At 49.1% G+C, this 20877-nt stretch overlaps 1 protein-coding gene across 1 annotated transcript; it reads left to right on the forward strand.

Moving 5' to 3' along the window:
• Nucleotides 1-805: 805 nt before the first annotated feature.
• PRKRIR (protein-kinase, interferon-inducible double stranded RNA dependent inhibitor, repressor of (P58 repressor)) lies at nt 806-18469 on the forward strand (the record flags this gene model as incomplete). The annotated part of the gene is made up of 4 exons (XM_015415740.1): nt 806-926; nt 5219-5326; nt 11729-11765; nt 15929-18469. Coding segments are annotated over 4 exons (2206 nt in total), but the record flags the coding sequence as incomplete, so codon positions are not given.
• Nucleotides 18470-20877: the final 2408 nt, after the last annotated feature.

Consider the following 20877-nt stretch of genomic DNA (forward strand, 5'->3'; position numbering starts at 1 on the left):
CTCACAGGGTGTCTGTTGTGGGGAGGGGAAGGGAAAGGAGTTTGTAAGCCGCTCTGAGACTCCTTTGGGTAGTGAAGGGCGGGGTATAAATCCAATCTTTTCTTCTTCTTTTACCTCACAGGGTGTCTGTTGTGGGGAGGGGAAGGGAAAGGAGTTTGTAAGCCGCTCTGAGACTCCTTTGGGTAGTGAAGGGCGGGGTATAAATCCAATCTTTTCTTCTTCTTTTAGAGACTCCTTTGGGTAGTGAAGGGCAGGCTATAAATCCAATCTCTTCTTCTCTCAAGGGTAGTTCCTGACAGAGCTCTCTCAGCCCCACTTGCCCCACAGGGTGTCTGCTGTGGGGAAGGGAAGGGAGATTGTAAACTGCTCTGAGACTCCAAATGAAGGGTGGGGTATAAATCCAATCTCCTATTCTTCTCCTTAAAGACCTACAAGATTTCCAGAGTGTAACCTTCCAAGAGTAAATGTGCCCTTCGTCCAACAGGGACCTCCATTCCTACTTGTATTTGACAAAGAGAGCTTTGGCTCTGGGAAGCTTGGGCCCCGGTTATCTTGTCAATCATTAAGGTGCTACCTGTCTCGAATCTTGGTCTTCGGTTTTTCAGTGGCTTTTGGTTCGCAATCCGGAAATCACTGTCTCAGCCCTTTCCGACAGCTAAAACACTCTCTCTCTCTCTCTCTCTCTCTCTCTCTCTCTCTCTCTCTCTCTCTCTCTCTCTCTCTCTCCCCCCTCTCTCTCTGTGGATACGTTATGTCTCTCTCTCTCTCTCTCTCTCTCTCTCTCTCTCTCTCTCTCTCTCTGCAGATGTCAGCGGTGGGTCGAAAACTGCCGCAGGGCCGATCTGGAAGATAAGACTCCAGACCAACTGAACAAGCATTACCGGCTGTGTGCGAAGCACTTCGAAACGTCGATGATATGCAGGAGCGTAAGTGAAAAGAGGGAGGGGAGTTTCTTCAACATCGGTGTCTCATCAAACTCACGACTTGATTTACGGCCTGTAGCTAATTGGCCGACCCTCTCCACAATAGCTGAGAAATTTAAGATCTCGAATTCCGGCTTCTTCCTCACATGCCAAGCCTGTGCATTTCGAAGCGCGGAAACCCCTCCGGGTTACTTAAATGTGAAAACATGCAGGGCTGATTGGTGTTCTGGGGATTCCCGCGGCATGTAGCCCCGTTGAGGGTACCACATTTCAATAAAAGAAAGTCATCTGAAACTCTTCTAGGGGGAAATTGCACTCTCCAAAAGAGGACAGCGTCCACGACCCCCGGAACGTTTTTAAAATAACAGTCTCTCTTAAACGGCCCAGTGAATTAATGACTCCAGAAGCAGTGGGCTTTGCATCCACTACATCTGTCAAGAGCCCAAGGATATTTTAATGCGTGGGGCTGTCCTGCGTGGCCCCTTGAGAAATCGCTTGTGGAAGAGTTGCAGATGCATTAATGGAACTTTTTCCGCAAGCAGGTTTTTCCCTCCCGGCAGTTAAAATGCTAAATTCCATGTTTGTAGCACCGGTGGTGGGGTGGGGGTGGAAGGTATAAACAAATTACACCAATTTTCAGGGCTAATCAGGGGTGTCAAACTCACTGGAAATGTGTTATTTAAAGTTTAAAAAAATCTTTGTGTTTGTCTGTGTCCTTTATAAAGTTTATATTTCTGCTACCTTTTATGACACACATGGCCCGGCCCAACAAGGTCGCATTTATGTCAGACCCGGCCCTCATAACAAATGAGTTCGACACCCCTGGATTAAGTAACCAAAAAATGTTGAGTGAGCAAGCCCGAAAAATATGTGATAAATACTCCAGATCGGCTCTTCGGCAGTTTTAGATCCACAGCCAGTGGTGTGGTGGTTAGGAGCACAGATTCTAATTTGGGGAGCCGGGTTTGATTCCCCACTCCTCCACATGCAGCCGCTGGCGTGACCTTGGGTCAGTGACAAGTTCTCTCAGAGCTGTTCTCTCAAGGGCAGTCCTCGAAAGAGCTCTCCCAGCCCCACCTACCTCACAGGGTGTCTGTTGTGGGGAGGGGAAGGAAAGGAGATTGTAAGCAGCTCTGAGACTCCTTCGGGTAGTGAAGGGTGGGGCATAAATCCAATCTCCTCCTCCTCTTCCTCCTCCACCTTAAAGTCTTACAAAATTTGTGGCAGGGGATGAGCTTTTGTGAGTCACTGCTCGCTTATTCAGGTACCTGAAGAGGACTCCCACCCCGCCACAACTTTTGTTAGTCTTTACGGTGCTACCAGGCTCTTTCTCTTTTCTGCCGCTACCGCCTATTAGTATAAGGAGTATTTATCAGGAACCACCAACTTGTGTTAATCCGGAGCACCAAATGCGTTCCAGCTTTTGCCTTGTTCAGTGGTGCAGGTGTTCCACCCGTTACAAGTCCCGGTTTATCACAAGCTAAAAATCCCGATTAAATGCAGATGACATCACGCGCGTACCTCTGCCAGCGTCTCCTATTTCATGGGAGTCTTCTCATGAAAAACAAATGTTGCAAGCTCGCAGTCAGGCTGGAAATATAAAAGGCTTCTCGGAGTCTGCATCTACATACGAGATATTGGGCGTAAAGCCAAGTTTTAATCCGCAGGCCGGTATTTTGTATGAGAAATCAACAACGGCCTCGTTAGACTACAAGATATTTCTCCCTGTGTATCTTTTGTGTGAGAAATCAACAACGGCCTCGTTAGACTACAGGATATTTCTCCATGTGTATCTTTTACATCTCCTGCCAACCTAGCAGTTCGAAAGCAAGAAATTGCAAGTAGAGAAATAGGTACCACTTCGGTGGGAAGGTAACAGCGTTCCGCGCGCCTTGGTGTTTAGTCATGCCGGCCACATGGCCACGGAAATGTCTTCGGACAGCGCTGGCTCTTCGGCTTTGAAATGGAGATGAGCACCGCAACCCTAGAGTCGGATTCGACTGGCTTTTGAGCAAGGGAACCTTTATCTTTACCTTTTTATCTTTTACATAAGTTTTACAGCACTTAAGAAAAGCAGACTTAAACACAAGCGTTCTCGGGTGAGGGTGCTCGGTATCGAAGGACTGTCTACCTTCCATATGTCCCTGTGCACCAGCTACAGTTGTCATCTGTTGGCTGTGCCACCATTCAAGGAGGCCTGTCTGGCATTCCGTGGCTCTTGCTCTGTGGGACGGGCTTCCTGCAGAGGTGAGTCCCCCCGGAGGACTTTGGGAGGTACTGCAAGGCCTGTCTATTTACCAGGGCATTTGAGGGGGGTTGAATGGCAGACATCTCTTAAGGGGAGAGGGATATTTGGGGTTTGCGGTTTTGGATTAACAGCATATTTTTAAGTGTTTTCGTAAGCGGCCTTGAACCATGAGGAAAGGCGGGGTATAAATGTTTCAGTAAGCCAATATTTGCCAATGGTTGCTCTGGAATGTGAGAGCATCTCTATCTATCTATCTATCTATCTATCTATCTATCTATCATCTATCTATCATCTATCTATCATTATCTATCATCTATCTATCCATCTATCTTCCATCTATCTATCCATCTATCTATCCATCTATCTATCCATCTATCTATCCATCTATCTATCCATCTATCCATCCATCTATCCATCCATCCATCCATCCTCTATCCATCCATCATCTATCCATCTATCATCTATCTATCATCTATCTATCTATCTATCAGAAGAAGAAGAAGAGATTGGATTTATACCCCTCCCTTCACTATCCTAAGGTGTGTCAGAGCGGCTTACAAACTCCTTTCCCTTCCCCTCCCCACAACAGACACCCTGTGAGGCAGGTGGGGCTGAGAGAGCTCTTGACAGAAACAGCTCTTTTTCAAGGACAGCTCTTACCAGAACTACGGCTTGCCCAAGGTCATCCAGCCAGGTGCAAGTGGAGGAGTGGGGAATCAAACCCGCCTCTCCAAGATTAGAGTCCACGCACTTAACCACTAAACCAAGGTCAGTATAGTCTACCCAGACTGGCAGCAGCTCTCCAGGGTCTCCGGCGGAGGTCTTTCACATATAGGGCCGCGGTGGCTCAGAGGTTAAATCGCTGAAGCTGCAGACCTGAAGGTCTGTAGCTCGGCAGTTCGAGACTTCAAGCGATAACATTAAAAGAAACTTAACAGAATACATAAAATTAGTTACAAGAATATATAACATTATAGAAGTCAATAAAATAAGCATAAATTACTATGTTTACATAGTACTGAACCTCACAAGATTGAGCAGGGAGCTCTAGTAATAAGACCAAATACAAGTGCCCATATAATAGTCATATGGTGAAGGAATGGTGATTAGAATTAAAAAGCTTAAACGTACTCTGTTAATAATCATAGATCTTCCTTAAAAACCTAAGTTAGACAAGGATTAAAAGTGAAGCCAAGAGTGATATGAGGTCTTTGAAGGAAGAAGAAGAAAAGAGATTGGATTTATATCCCGCCTTTCACTACCCAAAGGTGTCTCAGAGTGGCTCACAAACTCCTTTCCCTTCCCCTCCCCACAACAGACACCCTGCGAGGTAGGTGGGGCTGAGAGAGCTCTGGCAGAAACGGCTCTTTTTCAAGAACAGCTCTTATCAGAACTATAGCTTGCCCAAGGTCATCCAGCAGCTGCAAGTGGAGGAGCGGGGACTCAAACCCGGTTCTCCCAGATTAGAGTCCGCGCACTGAACCACTACACCAAACTGGTGTCCTTATCTGACATATTGAAGAACACGCGACCACGTGGCGATAAAACGTGAAGCAGACAGTTGTGTGATGCTTGTAAGTTTAGCTAAAATAAATTGGTCCCAAATCTTCTCGTGCCAGGGATGAAGAGTTGGAGGTGAGCTCCCATCTCTGGCCCCGGCTCCTGCCAACCTAGCAGTTCGAAATCAAGAAACTGCAAGCAGATAAATAGGCACCGCATCCGTGGGAAGGTAACACCGTTCCGAGCACCTCGGCGTCTAGTCATGCTGGCCACATGAGCACAAAGAAGTCTTCGGACAGCGCTGGCTCTTTGGCTTGGAAATGATGAGCACGACCCCCTAGAGTCAGATTCGACTGGCTTTCGAGCAAGGGAAGCCTTTACCTTTACCGCCTGGACCCTTTGAACTGGAGATGCCGGGGTTCGAACCTGGGACTTTCTGCATTCAAAGCAGAGGGTCTCCAACTGAGCCCCGGCCCCTCCTCCTCGAGAGGTGATAGTTTCCCTCTAGAAGGGACCTGCAAACCGAGGCCTGTCTTTTCTTTCGCAGAGTCCCTACAGGACGGTCTTACGAGACAACGCCGTGCCCACCATATTCGACCTGACGAGCCATCTGAACAATCCGCACAGCAGGCACCGAAAGCGAATCAAAGAGCTGGTGAGTCAGGTCCTTCCAATCGCGGTTGCACGAAGCAAGATCAAAAATGCAGTCATTTGTGTTTCTTTTCACCCCATAGTACTCTACAGGGTCAGACACGGTAGAAGTCATCTGGTGGGAGGGGTCTTTTTGTTGTAAAGACCCATTTGGACAATCTTTAAACATACGGAGAAACATATGGAGCGGAGGTGGCTCTTAGCCACAAGGCGTAGATGGAAGACTGTCTTGGGCAGTAACGCTCTATATTCTTGGTGCTTGGGGAGGGGGGGCAAGAGTGGGAGGGCTTCTGGAGTTCTGGACCCGCTGTGGACAGGAGGGTGCCCCCTGGGTTGTGGCCACTGTGTGACATGGAGTGTTGGGCTGGATGGGCCACTGGCCTGACCCAACATGGATTCTCCCTTATGTCCTTATGTCTGGAACAGTGATGCTCTGTCTTCTTGGTGCTTGGGGGGGGCAACAGTGGGAGGGTTTCTGGAGTTCTGGCCCCGCTGGTGGTGGACCTCCTGATGGCCCCTGGGTTTTGGCCACCGTGTTGGACTGGATGGGCCATTGGCCTGATCCAATGTGGTTTCACTTGTGTTCTTACGTTTGGACAAATTTTCCCCTTCCGCAAGCAAATGGTTTTTCCTCACCATTAAGAGCTGCTTCCCAAGTGTTTACAGCTACCTGCAGCTGGATGTTCCTTCTAGAATACACAACAATCACCCGACATCAGAATGTTACAGCCTCAGCCAAAATCACAATTTCTGAATGGCAAATTATGTGGAGTCAGAGCGTGAAATTGATTTCTGTTCAAAGATGGAGGCGATAGCTTGGCCAGTCCTGGACCAGAAGTGTACCAGGTTAACAAAGTCTCCACGGGGGATGTTGTTAACTGCAAAGTTGTGTTCAATTAACAGCACAGGCCGAGGTCTTAAAGAACTGGCGAAGGATAACTGCTTTGAGCCACCACAAAGGGTGGGAAAGGCAGGGTAAAAATATGTCAGTAAACGTAAGAAGCGACACATTGGTTTTATTTGTAGTCTAAGCGGTTATGCAATTCAAAGTAGTGCAGTAGGAACAATGTGATGTAAGACAGCCAACAACAGCATCTAGGTGCTGTACAGAACTAGAGAATCTGCAAGGATTAGAATTGAATCGAGAGATGTCATCCATAAGGGGGGGGGAGGAGGAGGAGGAGGAGATTGGATTTATCCTCCACCCTTCACTCGGCGTCTCAGAGCGGCGTACAAACTCCTTCTCTGAGAGAACTTGTGACTGACCCAAGGTCACACCAGCAGCTGCAAGTGGAGGAGTGGGGAATCAAACCCGGTTCTCCCAGATTAGAGTCCGCACACTTAACCACGACACCAAACTGGCTTTCAGTTAAAATTGCTCTACCAAACAGAGTGCAGTTCGGTGGAGCGGCAGTACAGATCATCTGTCGTCCCAGAGCCTCTCTCCTTGGACTTTTGTGAATCCCAACGTCAGCATGGGTGCACTAAATTTGCCGCTTTTACGGGATATGAAGTTGCACGTTCCTTTTAATCTGCCATTCTTATGTAGAACAGATTGTCAGTGCATCTCTAGAAATGTATATATGTATTTCTTCTCGGAACTGCAGCAAGGACATGAAAGAAGGCATTCGAAGCCGCTGCCGGGTGTGCACCTGTGATCACAAAGGATCCTCAGCAGGGGGTCCACGAATCTTGGCTTGGCCGGGCACTGCTTGTGGTTGCTACCGATCCCGTTCCTTTTCAGAGGCATCAGGCGCGGATGCCACAAACTCCGGGAGGGAGAGGGCAACCTTTCACTTTGCAGTGAATCGTGAAGAGGGAAGACTCAGAGCAGATATTCCTTGCCGCTTCTGGTGTCCCGAGCTGAGTCAAATCTGGTGCTCCCCGGTTGTCTGAATGCCTGCCGAGGTGGGTTGGGTTGGGCTTGGTTTCTCCAGCCTGGCCCAGTGGAAAATTCCTTCACGAACTCATGAAGCTGCCTTCTACTGAATCAGACCTTTGGTCCATCAGGTTCAGTATCGTCTACTCAGACCGGCAGCAGCTCTCCGGGGTCTCAGGCTGAGGTCTTTCACACCGTCTAGTTCCTGACACTTAACTGGAGATGCCGGGGATTGAAACTGGGACCTTCTGCATGCCAAGCAGGTGCTCTTATCACTGAGCCACGGCCCCTCTCCAGGGTCTCAGGCAGAGATCTTTCACATCACTTCCTACTTGAGCCTTTTTAAGTAGCAATGCCGGGGATTGAACCTCAGGTCTTCTGCATGCAAAGGGCAGATGGGCTCACACTCGAGCTGTATCTGAAGAAGTGAGCAGTGACCCATGGAAGTTCATCCCCTGCCACAAATCTTGCTGGTCGTTAAGGTCTTGCTGGACTCTTGCTCTTTTCTACTGCTTTTTTGTTGTTCAGTCGCACAGCCGAGTCCGACTCTCCGTGACCCCATGGACCAGCTCCCGCCAGGCCCTCCTGTCTTCCGCCGTCCTCTGAAGTTGGCTCAATTTCATGTTCGTTGTATCCATGACACTGTCTAACCATCTCATCCTTTGCCGTCCCCGTCTTCTTTGACCTTCAATCTTTCCCAGCATCAGGGTCTTCTCCAGTGAGTGCTCCCTTCTCATTTGGTGGCCAAAGTATTTGAGCTTCATTTTCATTATCTGGCCTTCCAGGGAACAGTCAGGGTTGATTTCTTTTAGGATTGACTGATTTGTTCTTCTTGCAGTCCAAGGGACTCTCAAGAGTCTTCTCCAGCACCATAGTTCAAAAGAATCTATTCTTCGGCGCTCGGCCTTCCTTATAGTCCAGCTCTCGCAGCCATACATGACTACTGGGAATACCATTGCTTTGACCATGCGGACTTTTGTTGGCAGGGTGATGTCTCTACTTTTTATCATGCTGTTTAGGTTCGCCATCGCCATTCTACTGCTACGGACAGACTAATATCTGGATTCATTTCCATGGAAGGCACCACGTTTAGCCCTACAGAACGGGAATCCATCAGCCTTGTGATAGAAGGACTGTGCTGCCCCAGCCAGCGTTAACTGCCGTTTAGTAAAGCTGCTGTGTATCTTTAAGAGTAGTTGCACCTGGGAATTGTAGTTCTCAGTTAGGGGTCCCAGAAGCTTCCCTCTGACTGGCTCATTAAGAGTAATTTCCTGAGCTCAGAGGTTGGTGGCCAAAGTATTTGAGCTTCATTTTCATTATCTGGCCTTCCAGGGAACAGTCAGGGTTGATTTCTTTTAGGATTGACTGATTTGATCTTTTTGCAGTCCAAGGGACTCTCAAGAGTCTTCTCCAGCACCATAGTTCAAAAGAATCTATTCTTCGGCGCTCGGCCTTCCTTATAGTCCAACTCTCGCAGCCATACATGACTACTGGGAATACCATTGCTTCCTTACATTACTGGGAATACCATTGCTTCCTTATAGTCCAACTCTCGCAGCCATACATGACTACTGGGAATACCATTGCTTTGACCATGCGGACTTTTGTTGGCAGGGTGATGTCTCTACTTTTTATCATGCTGTTTAGGTTCGCCATCGCCATTCTACTGCTACGGACAGACTAATATCTGGATTCATTTCCATGGAAGGCACCACGTTTAGCCCTACAGAACGGGAATCCATCAGCCTTGTGATAGAAGGACTGTGCTGCCCCAGCCAGCGTTAACTGCCGTTTAGTAAAGCTGCTGTGTATCTTTAAGAGTAGTTGCACCTGGGAATTGTAGTTCTCAGTTAGGGGTCCCAGAAGCTTCCCTCTGACTGGCTCATTAAGAGTAATTTCCTGAGCTCAGAGGTGCAAAGATAGAAGCTTTATTGTTCTCTTCCGTTTCTTTGTCCATCAACACTTACCGCAAGGAGAGGGGAAGCCCATCTCTTTCTCACTGCGGCCATAGGATTGACCTAGATCAGAAAGATGTAACGTCTTGATCCAGCTATCAGCTCAATTGTGAGTAAATGATCTACTGAATGCACGTGAAATTAAATAAAAGACGATTTAAGCTGTCTTCAGTGGTTGTGCGTTGACTCACACCTGGAAAGCATTGTCATAGTCCCGCTGTACACTGCATTGGTCAGGCTGCACCTGGAGTCGTGTGCGTAGTTCTGGAGGCCTCACTTCAAAAGGGATGTGGACGAAATGGAGCGGGTGCAGAGGAGAGTGATGAGGATGATCGGGGGGCTTTTTCCTGGACTCTTGCTCTTTTCTGCTGCTGCAGACAGACTCACACGGCGACCCATCTGGAGCTCTCTCCATGGAAGGCAACACATTTAGCCAAACAGAATGGAGATCCATCGACCTTGTGATAAAAGGACAGGTGGACTCCCATTCCAGCTGTCTCTGAAGAAGCGAGCAGTGACCCACGGGAGCTCCTCCCCTGCCACCAATGTTGTTAGTCTTGAAGGTGCTCCTGGACTCTTGCTCTTGTCTGCCGCTAGAAGAAGAAGAAGAGATTGAATTTATACCCCGCCCTTCACTACCCAAAGGAGTCTCAGAGCGGCTTACAAACTCCTTTCCCTTCCCCTCCCCACAACAGACACTCTGTGAGGTAGGTGGGGCTGAGAGAACTCTTGACAGAAACTGCTCTTTTTCAAGAACAGCTCTGAGAGAACTATGGCTTGCCCAAGGTCATCCAGCCAGGTGCAAGTAGAGGAGTGGGGACTCAAACCCGGTTCTCCCAGATTAGAGTCCACGCACTTAACCACCACACCAAACACCGCTACAGGCAGACTAACACGGCTGCCCATCTTGAGCTCTCTCCATGGAAGGCAACACATTTAGCCAAACAGAATGGAGATCCATCGACCTTGTGATATAAGGACCCATGAGCTCTCATTCTAGCTGTATCTGAAGAAGCGAGGAGTGACTCACGAAAGCTCCTCCCCCGCCACAGATTTTGTTAGTCTTGAAGGTGCTCCTGGACTCTTGCTCTTGTCTGCTGCTACAGACACACTAAGCTGGCTGCCCACTGAGCCACAGCCCCCTTTCTTTGTGTTTTCTTTACAATTCTGTGTGAGAACTCCGGAAAGCTGGATCTCTGTGCTGGTAACCCAGAGCAGGAAGGAACCTTTCCTTTACTGTGAAAACCCAAGGGGGGGAAAAAACCCAGGAAAATGGGGGGGGGGGGGGGTTTGAGGACTTTATTCTAGGCTTTCAAAGTCTGAAGTTTTAGGTGGCCCTGGGGGGAAAAGGCTATGAGACATTTTGTCTTTTAGAATGAATAAATGCTTTTTTTTTTCAGATAAAGCACTGCTCGCTGATAACATGCAGCATGAAGTTTTTGATATAAGATAGCAGATAACCACGCAAGAATGATTTATGTCTGTCCTGTGGATATGTATCATGTACTTTCAAAAACGTGTGACTCCTTTTTGCCTGCAAAATGCTATCACTTGTATGGAGGATAACACCGTTGAAGAATTTTGTCTTTTCAGGACTACAGAGTTTGCATTTCATAGAGAATTGTGGCCGTAGGTTAGGGATAATGAATAACTGTAGCCGCTCAGAGACCCCTTCGGGGGTTAGAGCGGGGTAGCAAGCCGAAGACATAAATAAATAAATAGAGCAGCCATGTTGGCTTGCAGTAGAAGAGCTTCATTTGAGTCCAGTAGCACCTTAGAGAGGGCTGAGGTGGCTCAGTGGTTAAGACGCTGAGCTGCAGACCGAAAGGTCGGTAGTTCGGCAGTTCGAGACCCGAGTGCCGCGTGACGGAGTGAGCTCCCGTCTCCGGCCCCAGCTCCTGCCAACCTAGCCGTTCGAAAGCAAGAAACTGCAAGTAGATAAATGGGTACCGCTTCGGCGGGAAGGTAACAGCGTTCCGTGCGCCTCGGCGTCTAGTCACACCAGCCACATGACCGTGGAGACGTCTTCGGACAGCGCCGGTTGGAAACGGAGATGAGCACTGCATCCCTAGAGTCGGACTCGACCGGCTTTCGAGCAAGGGAGACCTTGACCCTTAACACCTTAGAGACTAACGAGATTTTTCTTTTGGCGGTATGAGTTGTCAAAGTGTCAGAGGTCCCTTTGTCAAATACCAGAGGCCATCCAAGTCCTTTAGGTGCCTCATAAAGTTTCATGCTTAGATTCAAACTCCAAAAACCCGTGATAAAGATAACGGAGACATTTACTGAAGTATTTCTGTAGCTCTGTAAGGAATAGCCTTCTGTCATCGCTCACACCCTAACGAATACCGCGCAGTGTGAACATTCGTTTCGCAATACAGACTTTATCTGAGCGTGTAGCAGTCCCAATTCTTATCAAATACCACTTATCAACTCTTGCTGGAAACATTCCATGTTGACTAATAACAGGACCCAAGGTCTTCAGAGGGAGGCTGTCTGGTTTGTGAGCGCGGTTGTTTTGCAGACTCACCAAGCGGTGTCTCACTGAGCCCTGTTTTTCTTCCCTCCCCAGAGTGAAGAGGAAATAAGGACGTTAAAGCAGCAAAAGAGTAAGTGACAAATTCTGTTGGACGATAAGCTGCCCCAATGGGTCTGTTGAGGGGTTCTCTCCTTTCCCGAAGCCACTTCATTTCTCAGGGATAGGCAGGGTTTAGTAGGCAGTTTGGTGTCGTGGTTAGGAGCGCAGACTCTAATCTGGGAGGACCGGGTTTGATTCCCCACTCCTCCACTTGCAGCTGCCGGAGTGACCTTGGGTCAGTCACAAGTTCTCTCAGAGCTGTTCTCTCACGAGCAGTCCTCGAAAGAGCTCTCTCAGCCTCACCTGCCTCACAGGGTGCCTGTTGTGGGGAGAGGAAGGAAAAGAAGATTGTAAACCGCTCTCCTTCCAGTATTGAAGGGCAGGGTATAAATCTAATCTCCTCCTCCACTTTAAAGGCATTGTGCAGGGCCCCCATTCACGCGACTCTGGAATTCTGTCCAAGGCCAGATTACTTTTGGATTTTTAGTTTTGTGCGCCGGGCAGGATCCAGCCAAGTTGATGGCACTTACATTGTGCTTGATTTCAGTGGGAAAGGTTAGCACATTGCCCGCTGAAACCTTTCCTGGAGCTTAGCAAGTGTTTTAGAAAGTGGGGCCATGTGGAGCTTTTGCCCAGCCAGGCTTCTGGTTGGTCATTGGCGGTTTAATTGGCTGCACGGGGTTTTTTTAGAAGACATTGCTTTGCCAGCACCTACCGCCACAACACGAGGATCTTCACTGTGTGACTGACGATAAGCTGTGGCAGCCATGGTGTGGCTGCACCTGCCATACCTTGTCAAAATTCCGAAGGTACCTGCGGGCTCAGAAAGGCTAAGGACCCCTGGCTTAGCATATGCTCAGATCTGGGACTTCGGCATCTTTGACTTTGGCTGAATCGCGCCCGCTTTGTTATACCGACCTCTTCCTTAGTTACATTTTTAAGTGTGTATCCTAGATGCACCTTTGTTAGCATCCTTGCAAATGTGTGTCATAAAAGTGTGCTCATCTGGGAGTCCTGACGCCTTGTACCTCTTTGCGATGCGTGCAGTGGCCAATTTATAGCTTGGGCAAGCTAGCAAAAAGAGCCAGATTGGTGTAGAGAGTAAAGAAGTGAGAGCCAGTTTGGTGTCGTGGTTAGGAGCGCGGACTCTAATTTGGGAGAACCAGGTTTGATTCCCCACTCCTGCACATGCAGCTGCTGGAGTGACCTTGGGTCAGTCACAAGTTCTCTCCAGTGTTCCCTCTAAGCTGAGTTAGTGTGAGCTAGCTCACAGTTTTTTAGCCTCTGGCTCACACATTTTCGTCTTCGCTCAGGAAGGGATGGCTCCAAAGCAAACTAGTTTATCCAGCAGCCAAATCTCTTGCTCACAACTTTAATGGCAGTAGCTCACAAAGTTAGAATTTTTGCTCACAAGACTCCACAGCTTAGAGGGAACATTGGTTCTCTCATAGCTGTTCTCTCAAGGGCGGCTCTCGAAAGAGCTCTCTCAGCCCCACCTGCCTCACAGGGTGTCTGTTGTGGGGAGGGGAAGGGAAAGGAGTTTGTAAGCCGCTCTGAGACTCCTTTGGGTAGTGAAGGGCGGGGTATAAATCCAATCTCTTCTTCTTCTTCTTTTACCTCACAGGGTGTCTGCTGTGGGGAGGGGAAGGGAAAGGAGTTTGTAAGCCGCTCTGAGACTCCTTCGGGTAGTGAAGGGCGGGGTATAAATCCAATCTCTTCCTCTCTCTTTCTAGTCTTAATATCTTTCCCATGTCTACAAGGTAATATGATACAGCTTTTCATTGGATCAAATGTACAGATAAGAATATTTTGTCTTAAAGTGACATATTGAGCAGTTTTGCGGCTCTGGGCAGATGAAGATGTTTATTTTGGCATTTGATGTGCTTTATCATAAGCACGTGGAATGTGGAACTGAAGCACACTGAACAGCGTTGCTCCCATTCAATAGCAAACAGTTTTATTGTATACGTGGCTTGTGGCTGTCGTAAAGATTGATTGAATCGCAAGCAGCCCATGTGTGTGTAGGCTTGCACATTATCAGTATATCTAATGTTCAACATGGCCCCACCTGTGGATATTTAAATCTGGAGACTGGGGACATGAACAGACAAGACAGATCTTTTACAAACCTGAAAAATGTCCCAGGTTTGCAGAAAAATCTGAAATTTGGGGGGGGGGGGAACCCCCCAAAAATGAAAACTTGGGGGTTAAACCCCTTAAAAAACCCCCAGAATAATACAAGCAGCACCTGTAGCTTTAAGAAATGAATGGCTTCACAGTGGCGGTTGTTTTGTCTGTGAGACAAAGGTATTGCCAGCCTTCCAGCTTTGGTTTCTGTCAGTAAAAGGCATGGGGAGAGGCCAGGGCTCTTTGCAGCCCCGTTTGGCCTTTGATGGAGGACTTTCAGGACCAAGCCTGGCAGCAGCCACTGAACAATTTGATACCACCTGGCTTGCATGACTCACCCAAGCCTGGCTGCTTGCCACTGTTCAACAGCAACCACCCCACAAGAGCCAGTGTGGTATAGTAGAGAATAGGAAATAAGTGAAAGAAAAAAATATAGCTGAAGACGAGAGGGTAGGTAGAAGGTTGGTTGGGGGTGGGAAGAAGAAAAGGAAGCAGGGAGCAAGACAGGTCTTTTACAAACCTGAAAAATGTTCCAGGTTTGCAGAAAAATCTGAAATTTGGGAGGGGGGAACCCCCAACAATGAAAACTTGGGTGTTAAAAAACCCCCAGAATAATACAAGCAGCACCTGTAGCTTTAAGAAATGAATGGCTTCACAGTGGCGGTTGTTTTGTCTGTGAGACAAAGGTATTGCCAGCCTTCCAGCTTTGGTTTCTGTCAGTAAAAGGCATGGGGAGAGGCCAGGGCTCTTTGCAGCCCCGTTTGGCCTTTGATGGAGGACTTTCAGGACCAAGCCTGGCAGCAGCCACTGAACAATTTGATACCACCTGGCTTGCATGACTCACCCAAGCCTGGCTGCTTGCCACTGTTCAACAGCAACCACCCCACAAGAGCCAGTGTGGTATAGTGGTTAGAGAATAGGGAATACATGAAAGAAAAAAATATAGTTGAAGACGAGAGGGTATGTAGAAGGTTGGTAGGGGGTGGGAAGAAGAAAAGGAAGCAGGGAAAGGTGAAGGTGGGGTTGCCAGGAGGCGGAAAAGAGGAAACAGTGTGAGTGGAGGATACGGGGGAAATAAGAACATAAGAGACGCCAGTGTTGGATCAGGCCAATGGCCCATCCAGTCCAACACTCTGTGTCACACAGTGGCCAAAAATACCAGTGGCACTCAGGAGGTCCAGCAGTGGGGCCAGGACACTAGAAGCCCTCCCACTGTTGCCCCCGCACAAGCACCAAGAAGACAGAGCATCCCTTGCCCCAGACATAAGAACATAAGAGACACCAATGTTGGATCAGGCCAAAGGCCCATCCAGTCCAACACTCTGTGTCACACAGTGGCCAGAAATACCCATGCCATCAGGAGGTCCACCAGTGGGGTAGTCCCTGGAAGTCTTTGTGGGTTCCTGACTGCACGACTGGGCATGGCATAGCAGCCAGAGACAACAGAATTTGCCCAGTGGGATACTGGCAGGGGGAGGGAAGACTGAAGACAGGGATGCATATAAAGGTAGGTTGTCTTGATGGGAAGGAGTGAAGGAAGCAGGAAAAGGGGAGAGACTATATAGGGGCTATCAGTGAAAGTCCCAGAACACAGGTTCTATTGCTAGGGACCGTCATTCTACTCTGAGGGCTGTCATTGCAGTCCCAGAGCACTGTTCCTACTGCTGAAAACAATCCCAGAGTAGTCTATCTGGGTGCAGAGACCTTAATGGAAAAATCCATTCTGTATTTTCTTTATAACTGCAAGCCCAGAAGAGTTCCTGCTAAAGCAGGCAAAGACAAGATGGAGGGAGCTGGGAACTTTGGTAGCTTCAAGCTTCAAAGGGTGGGGGAAGGAGGGGGGAAGAAAAGAGCCATGGGTGAGCCACTTCTGGCCCACGGGCCTTAAGTTTGACACCCTTGCTCTAGATTCTAAAAGTATGCATGTAATTCTTCATACCATTTCACTCATGAATCCTGTCAGTTGTCAGTAAGTTTTTCTTTGAGGCTTAAAGATTGTGGGGAAAGTATTGGCCGGATTTTTTATTTTATTGCAGTTTCAGTTATCTCTTCTCTCTTCCCCTCTAGTCGATGAAGTTTACGAGCAAGAAAAGAGCAACCCGGAGTCTGTTGAGAATGAGCAGAACCCAGCTTCCGAGGAAGGAGGAGACGAGCCAGTGAAAGATGACACCCTTTTAACTCAAGAAGAGAGGGAGAACAAAGATTATCTAAAATCTTTATTTGAAATCCTGATCCTGATGGGGAGACAGAACATTCCTCTGGACGGCCACGGCACAGACGAACTCCCGGAAGGAATTTTTACCCCGGACAACTTCCAGGCTCTCTTGGACTTCAGAATAAATTCTGGCGACGAGGTTCTGAGGAAGCGGTTTGAGACTACGGCGGTGAACCTGGCCTACTGCTCGCAAGCCCAGCAGAAGCAGATGCTGGATATCTGCGAGAGCTGCATCCGAGAGGAGACGCTCAGGGAGATCCGAGATTCCCAGTTCTTCTCCATCATCACGGAGGAAGTGGTGGATCTAGCCGGAGAGGACCACTTGCCCGTGCTGGTGAGATTCGTCGACGATTCTCACAACCTGCGGGAAGAGTTCATTGGGTTCTTGCCGTACGAGGCGGATCCCGACGTCCTGGCCGTCAATTTCCACACCACCATCATTGAAAAATGGGGCTTGAACATGGAGTATTGCCGAGGCCAGGCCTATATCGTCTCTAGCGGGTTCGCTTCAAAGATGAAGACCGTAGCCATGAGGATCTTGGAAAAATACCCCCAGGCTGTATATACGCTTTCCTCTTCCTGTGCCTTGAACATATGGCTTGCCAAGTCTGTTCCGGTCTTGGGCATTTCCATCGCGCTAGGGACGATAGAAGAAGTTTGTTCCTTCTTTCACCAGTCGCAGGTGCTAGCTGATTTGGACAATGTCATTTCCCTCCTGTTCCAGAATAGCGAGGAAAGGGGGAAGGATCTGAAGGACATTGTCCGTTCCCATTGGACAGGCCGGCACGATACCTTTGAGATTATAGTCGACCTCATGCAGTCCCTGGTGTTATGCTTGGACAGCATCAACGAGTCCTCCAGCCGGTGGAACACCTTGGTCGCCGGCCGAGCATACATCCTCTCTAGCGCGCTGGCCGACTTTGACTTTGTGGTCACAGTTGTGATCGTGAAGAACATCCTCTCGTTCACAAGGGCCTTCGGCAAGAACCTCCAGGGCCAGACGTCGGACGTCTTCTTCGCCGCCAGCAGCCTAACCGCCGTGCTGCACTCCCTGAACGAGGTGATGGAGAATATCGAGGTTTACCACGAATTCTGGTTCGAGGAAGCGATGAACCTGGCCACCAAGCTGGACTTGCCCATTAAGCTCCCCGGGAAGTTCTGCAGAGTGCAGCAAGGGAGCATGGACTCCGAGGTCACGCCGGAGAACTATTACAAAGAGGCCCTGAGCATTCCGACCGTGGAACACATAATCCAGGAGCTGAAGGACATCTTTTCAGAGCAGCACTTGCGGGCCCTGAAATGCCTGTCCCTAGTGCCCTCGGTCATGGGGCAGCTCAAATTCAACACCTCCGAGGAGCATCACGCCGACATGTACAAGAACGACCTCCCGAATCCGGATACGCTGCTGGCGGAGCTCCACTGCTGGCGAATCAAGTGGAAGCACCGAGGGAAGGATATCGAGCTGCCGACGACGATCTATGAAGCCCTTCACCTGCCCGACATCAAGTACTTCCCCAACGTGTACGCCCTGCTCAAGGTCCTGTGCATCCTCCCGGTGATGAAGGTGGAGAACGAGAAGTTCGAAGTCGGCCGGCGGCGCTTGAAGGCCTACCTGCGGAACACTTTAACGGAGCAGAGGTCAAGCAACCTGGCCTTGCTGAACATAAACTTTGATATCAAGCACGACCTGGATTTGATGGTAGACACTTACATCAAACTCTATCCCGACAAAGCGGAGTTCCAGGAGGAATTTCTCTCCTCCAACAGTTCAGATGTCAAAGATGAGACTTAACAGACCGGGGGGAGAAGGGGACCTCTAAAAAAAACCACACACAACCCTTTCCTTGTTTCAGATGCTTCGTTTCACCCTTGAAATAAAACCCCAGGGCTTAAAAACTGAGAAAGGAACGATTAATTATCGAAAGTGGGCTCCCACTTCAGGCAGGGGTCGCCTTCGAACGAATCGTGAACAAAGCTGACCCTGCCGGGATTCCGTTGCTCGTTGTTGTAAAGTATATATATATATGTATTAAAAAGTTGGGAGTCAACTTTTACCCTGCCCCCATCTATTACAGCTTTTATTCTGTCACTTTAGGGAAACCCGTTCAGAATCATTACAGACCTCTTCCGGCTGTACAAACTGTGTACAGATAGCAGGCGGGAATTCAGTTTAAAAAACAAAAACAAAAAAAACAGAATATGTTTGTTACTATTTGGGGTTTCTTCATTACCCCCCGCCTCCTCCCCTTCCCCGGAAAAATACAGTCGATTGGAATTGAAATAAACCATCAGAAGGATTAAGGCTCGTCTAAATCCGTATAAGGGATAGTGCCGGCATCCGCCACACCTTTAGCTTCCACTGAAGTTCCTGGGGGTTGTGTATGGAGGATTCGCAGGGCTCTTTTTGTAGCAGGAACTCCCTTGCATATTAGGCGACACACCCCTAATGTAGCCAATCCCCCAAGAGCTTACAGTAGCCCCTGTAAGAAGAGCTCTGTAAGCTCTCGGAGAATTGGCTACATTAGGGGTGTATCGCCTAATATGCAAAGGAGTCCCTGCTACAAAAAGAGCCCTGCCACACCCCTAATGTAGCCAATCCTCCAAGAGCTTACAATAGCCCCTGTAAGAAGAGCTCTGTAAGCTCTTGGAGGATTGGCTACATTAGGGGGTGTGTCGCCTAATATTCAAAGGAGCTCCTGCTACAAAAAGAGCCCTGGGCGACACACCCCTAATGTAGCCAATCCCCCAAGAGCTTACAGTAGCCCCTGTAAGAAGAGCTCTGTAAGCTCTCGGAGGATTGGCTACATTAGGGGGGGTGTCGCCTAATATTCAAAGGAGCTCCTGCTACAAAAAGAGCCCTGCCCCCCCAGTGCCCCCATCCCAGTGATGCTAGCTCAGCTCTCCGAAAAGAATGTTTTGGGGAGTCTGGAAGCATGTTCTTCGGGTATATATCGGCTTGGTTTGAGCCAGTCAGCCCTTGTGCACATTCCATTGCGCTGTGTATGCCCTTCGGTCCCTTTTCACGCTTTTGTAAATGGGGAAAGACCCCCTCCTCCCCCAGAAACTAAGCTATCACGTGAGAAAAAAAATTAGATATGCTATGTGTATCCAGTTCTCGCTCTGTTCAGCCGGGCTCGATGCAGAATTGTACGAATTGTAAACCTGAAGCTGGCAGCAAAGAAAAAAAGCGGGTTGCGGTGGTTGGTTGGTTGGTTTCGTTTTGCATAGAAGTCCGATGGGATGTTTCTGCTGATTTGTTTTGGGGGGGGAGGGAAGGAAAAGAACCCCCCCCCCCAAATTTGGATAGTTTTGTTTCGATCCAGAATAAAATGTGATTTTTCTATTTTAGCAGTATGAATTCGCCCTGCTAGCAGAGCCATCTCTTCATTTCTGCGCTGTGTGTCGAACCCACCGCAGGGACCCCAGGAATTCGGTCCTGCCTCTCTGGTGGTGGTCTGCCAACTTTCTGCTGCAGAAGGACCCGTCGTGCCAACTCCTCTGCTCAGACCGTCCCCCGAATGTCTCGATACGAGGCCCCAGAACATTACAAAGGATTTGGGGGGGGTTGGGTCAGTGTTCGGCAGTCTTCGATCCATAGGTCTCAACTCATAAGAACATCAGAGAAGCCAATGTTGGATCAGGCCAATGACCCATCCAGTCCGGCACTCTGTGTCACACAGTGGCCAAAAATACCAGGTGCCATCAGGAGGCCCAGCAGTGGGGCCAGGACATTAGAAAGCCCTCCCACTGTTGACCCCTCCCCAAGCACCAAGAAGACAGAGCAACCCTTGCCCCAGACATAAGAACAGAAGAGAACCCCATGTTGGATCAGGCCAATGGCCCATCCAGTTCAACACTCTGTGTCACACAGTGGCCAAAAACACCAGGTGCCATCAGGAGGTCCAGCAGTGGGGACAGGACACTAGAAGCCCTCCCACTGTGCCCCCCCCAAGCACCAAGAAGACAGAACATCCCTTGCCCCAGACCAAGAGTTCCTATCTATACCTTGTGGCTAATAGCCACTGATGGACCTCTAAGAACATAAGAGAAGCCCATGTTGGATCAGGCCACCACCTCCTGCCCTATCGCATTTCTCCCCTGCTCTAATCAACTTGATTACTGTTTGCATCGTACCTTTGCAGACAGGGTTACCAGGTGTCCCCCCGGGCACCAGAGGGGGATGGGGGCAGGTAGAGTTGCCAAAGTCAGGTTGCGAAACTCGAACTGATGGAGATTTGAGGACGGAACTTTGGGAGGACTCTGACCTCAGTGGGGCACCACGCCTTAGAGTCCCCCCTCCAAAGCATCCCATTTCCTCCAGGGGAACTGATCTCTGTAGTCTGGAGGTGAGCTGTAAATCCAGGGGGTCCCCAGGCCCCACCTGTAAGCTGGCGTCCCTATTCGCATGCCTCCTTTGAAACAGTTTGGTGTAGTGGTTAAGTGCGCGGATTCTAATCTGGGAGAGCCGGGTTTGATTCCCCACTCCTCCACTTGCACCTGGCTGGATGACCTTGGGCAAGTCGTAGTTCTGATAAGAGCTGTCCTTGAAAAAGAGCCGTTTCTGTCAAGAGCTCTCTCAGCCCTACCTACCTCCCAGGGTGTCTCCTGTGGGGAGGGGAAGGGAAAGGAGATGGTAAGCCACTCTGAGACACCTTTGGGTAGTGAAGGGCAGGGTATAAATCCAATCTCTTCTTTTACCTCACGGTGTCTGTTGTGGGGAGGGGGAGGGGAAAGGAGTTTGTAAGCCACTCAGACTCCTTTGGGTAGTGAAGGGCAGGGTATAAATCCAATCTCTTCTTCT

This window comes from Gekko japonicus, unplaced genomic scaffold (genome assembly GCF_001447785.1).
Source record: "Gekko japonicus isolate JY-2015 unplaced genomic scaffold, Gekko_japonicus_V1.1 scaffold5266, whole genome shotgun sequence".
NCBI lineage: Eukaryota > Metazoa > Chordata > Lepidosauria > Squamata > Gekkonidae > Gekko > Gekko japonicus.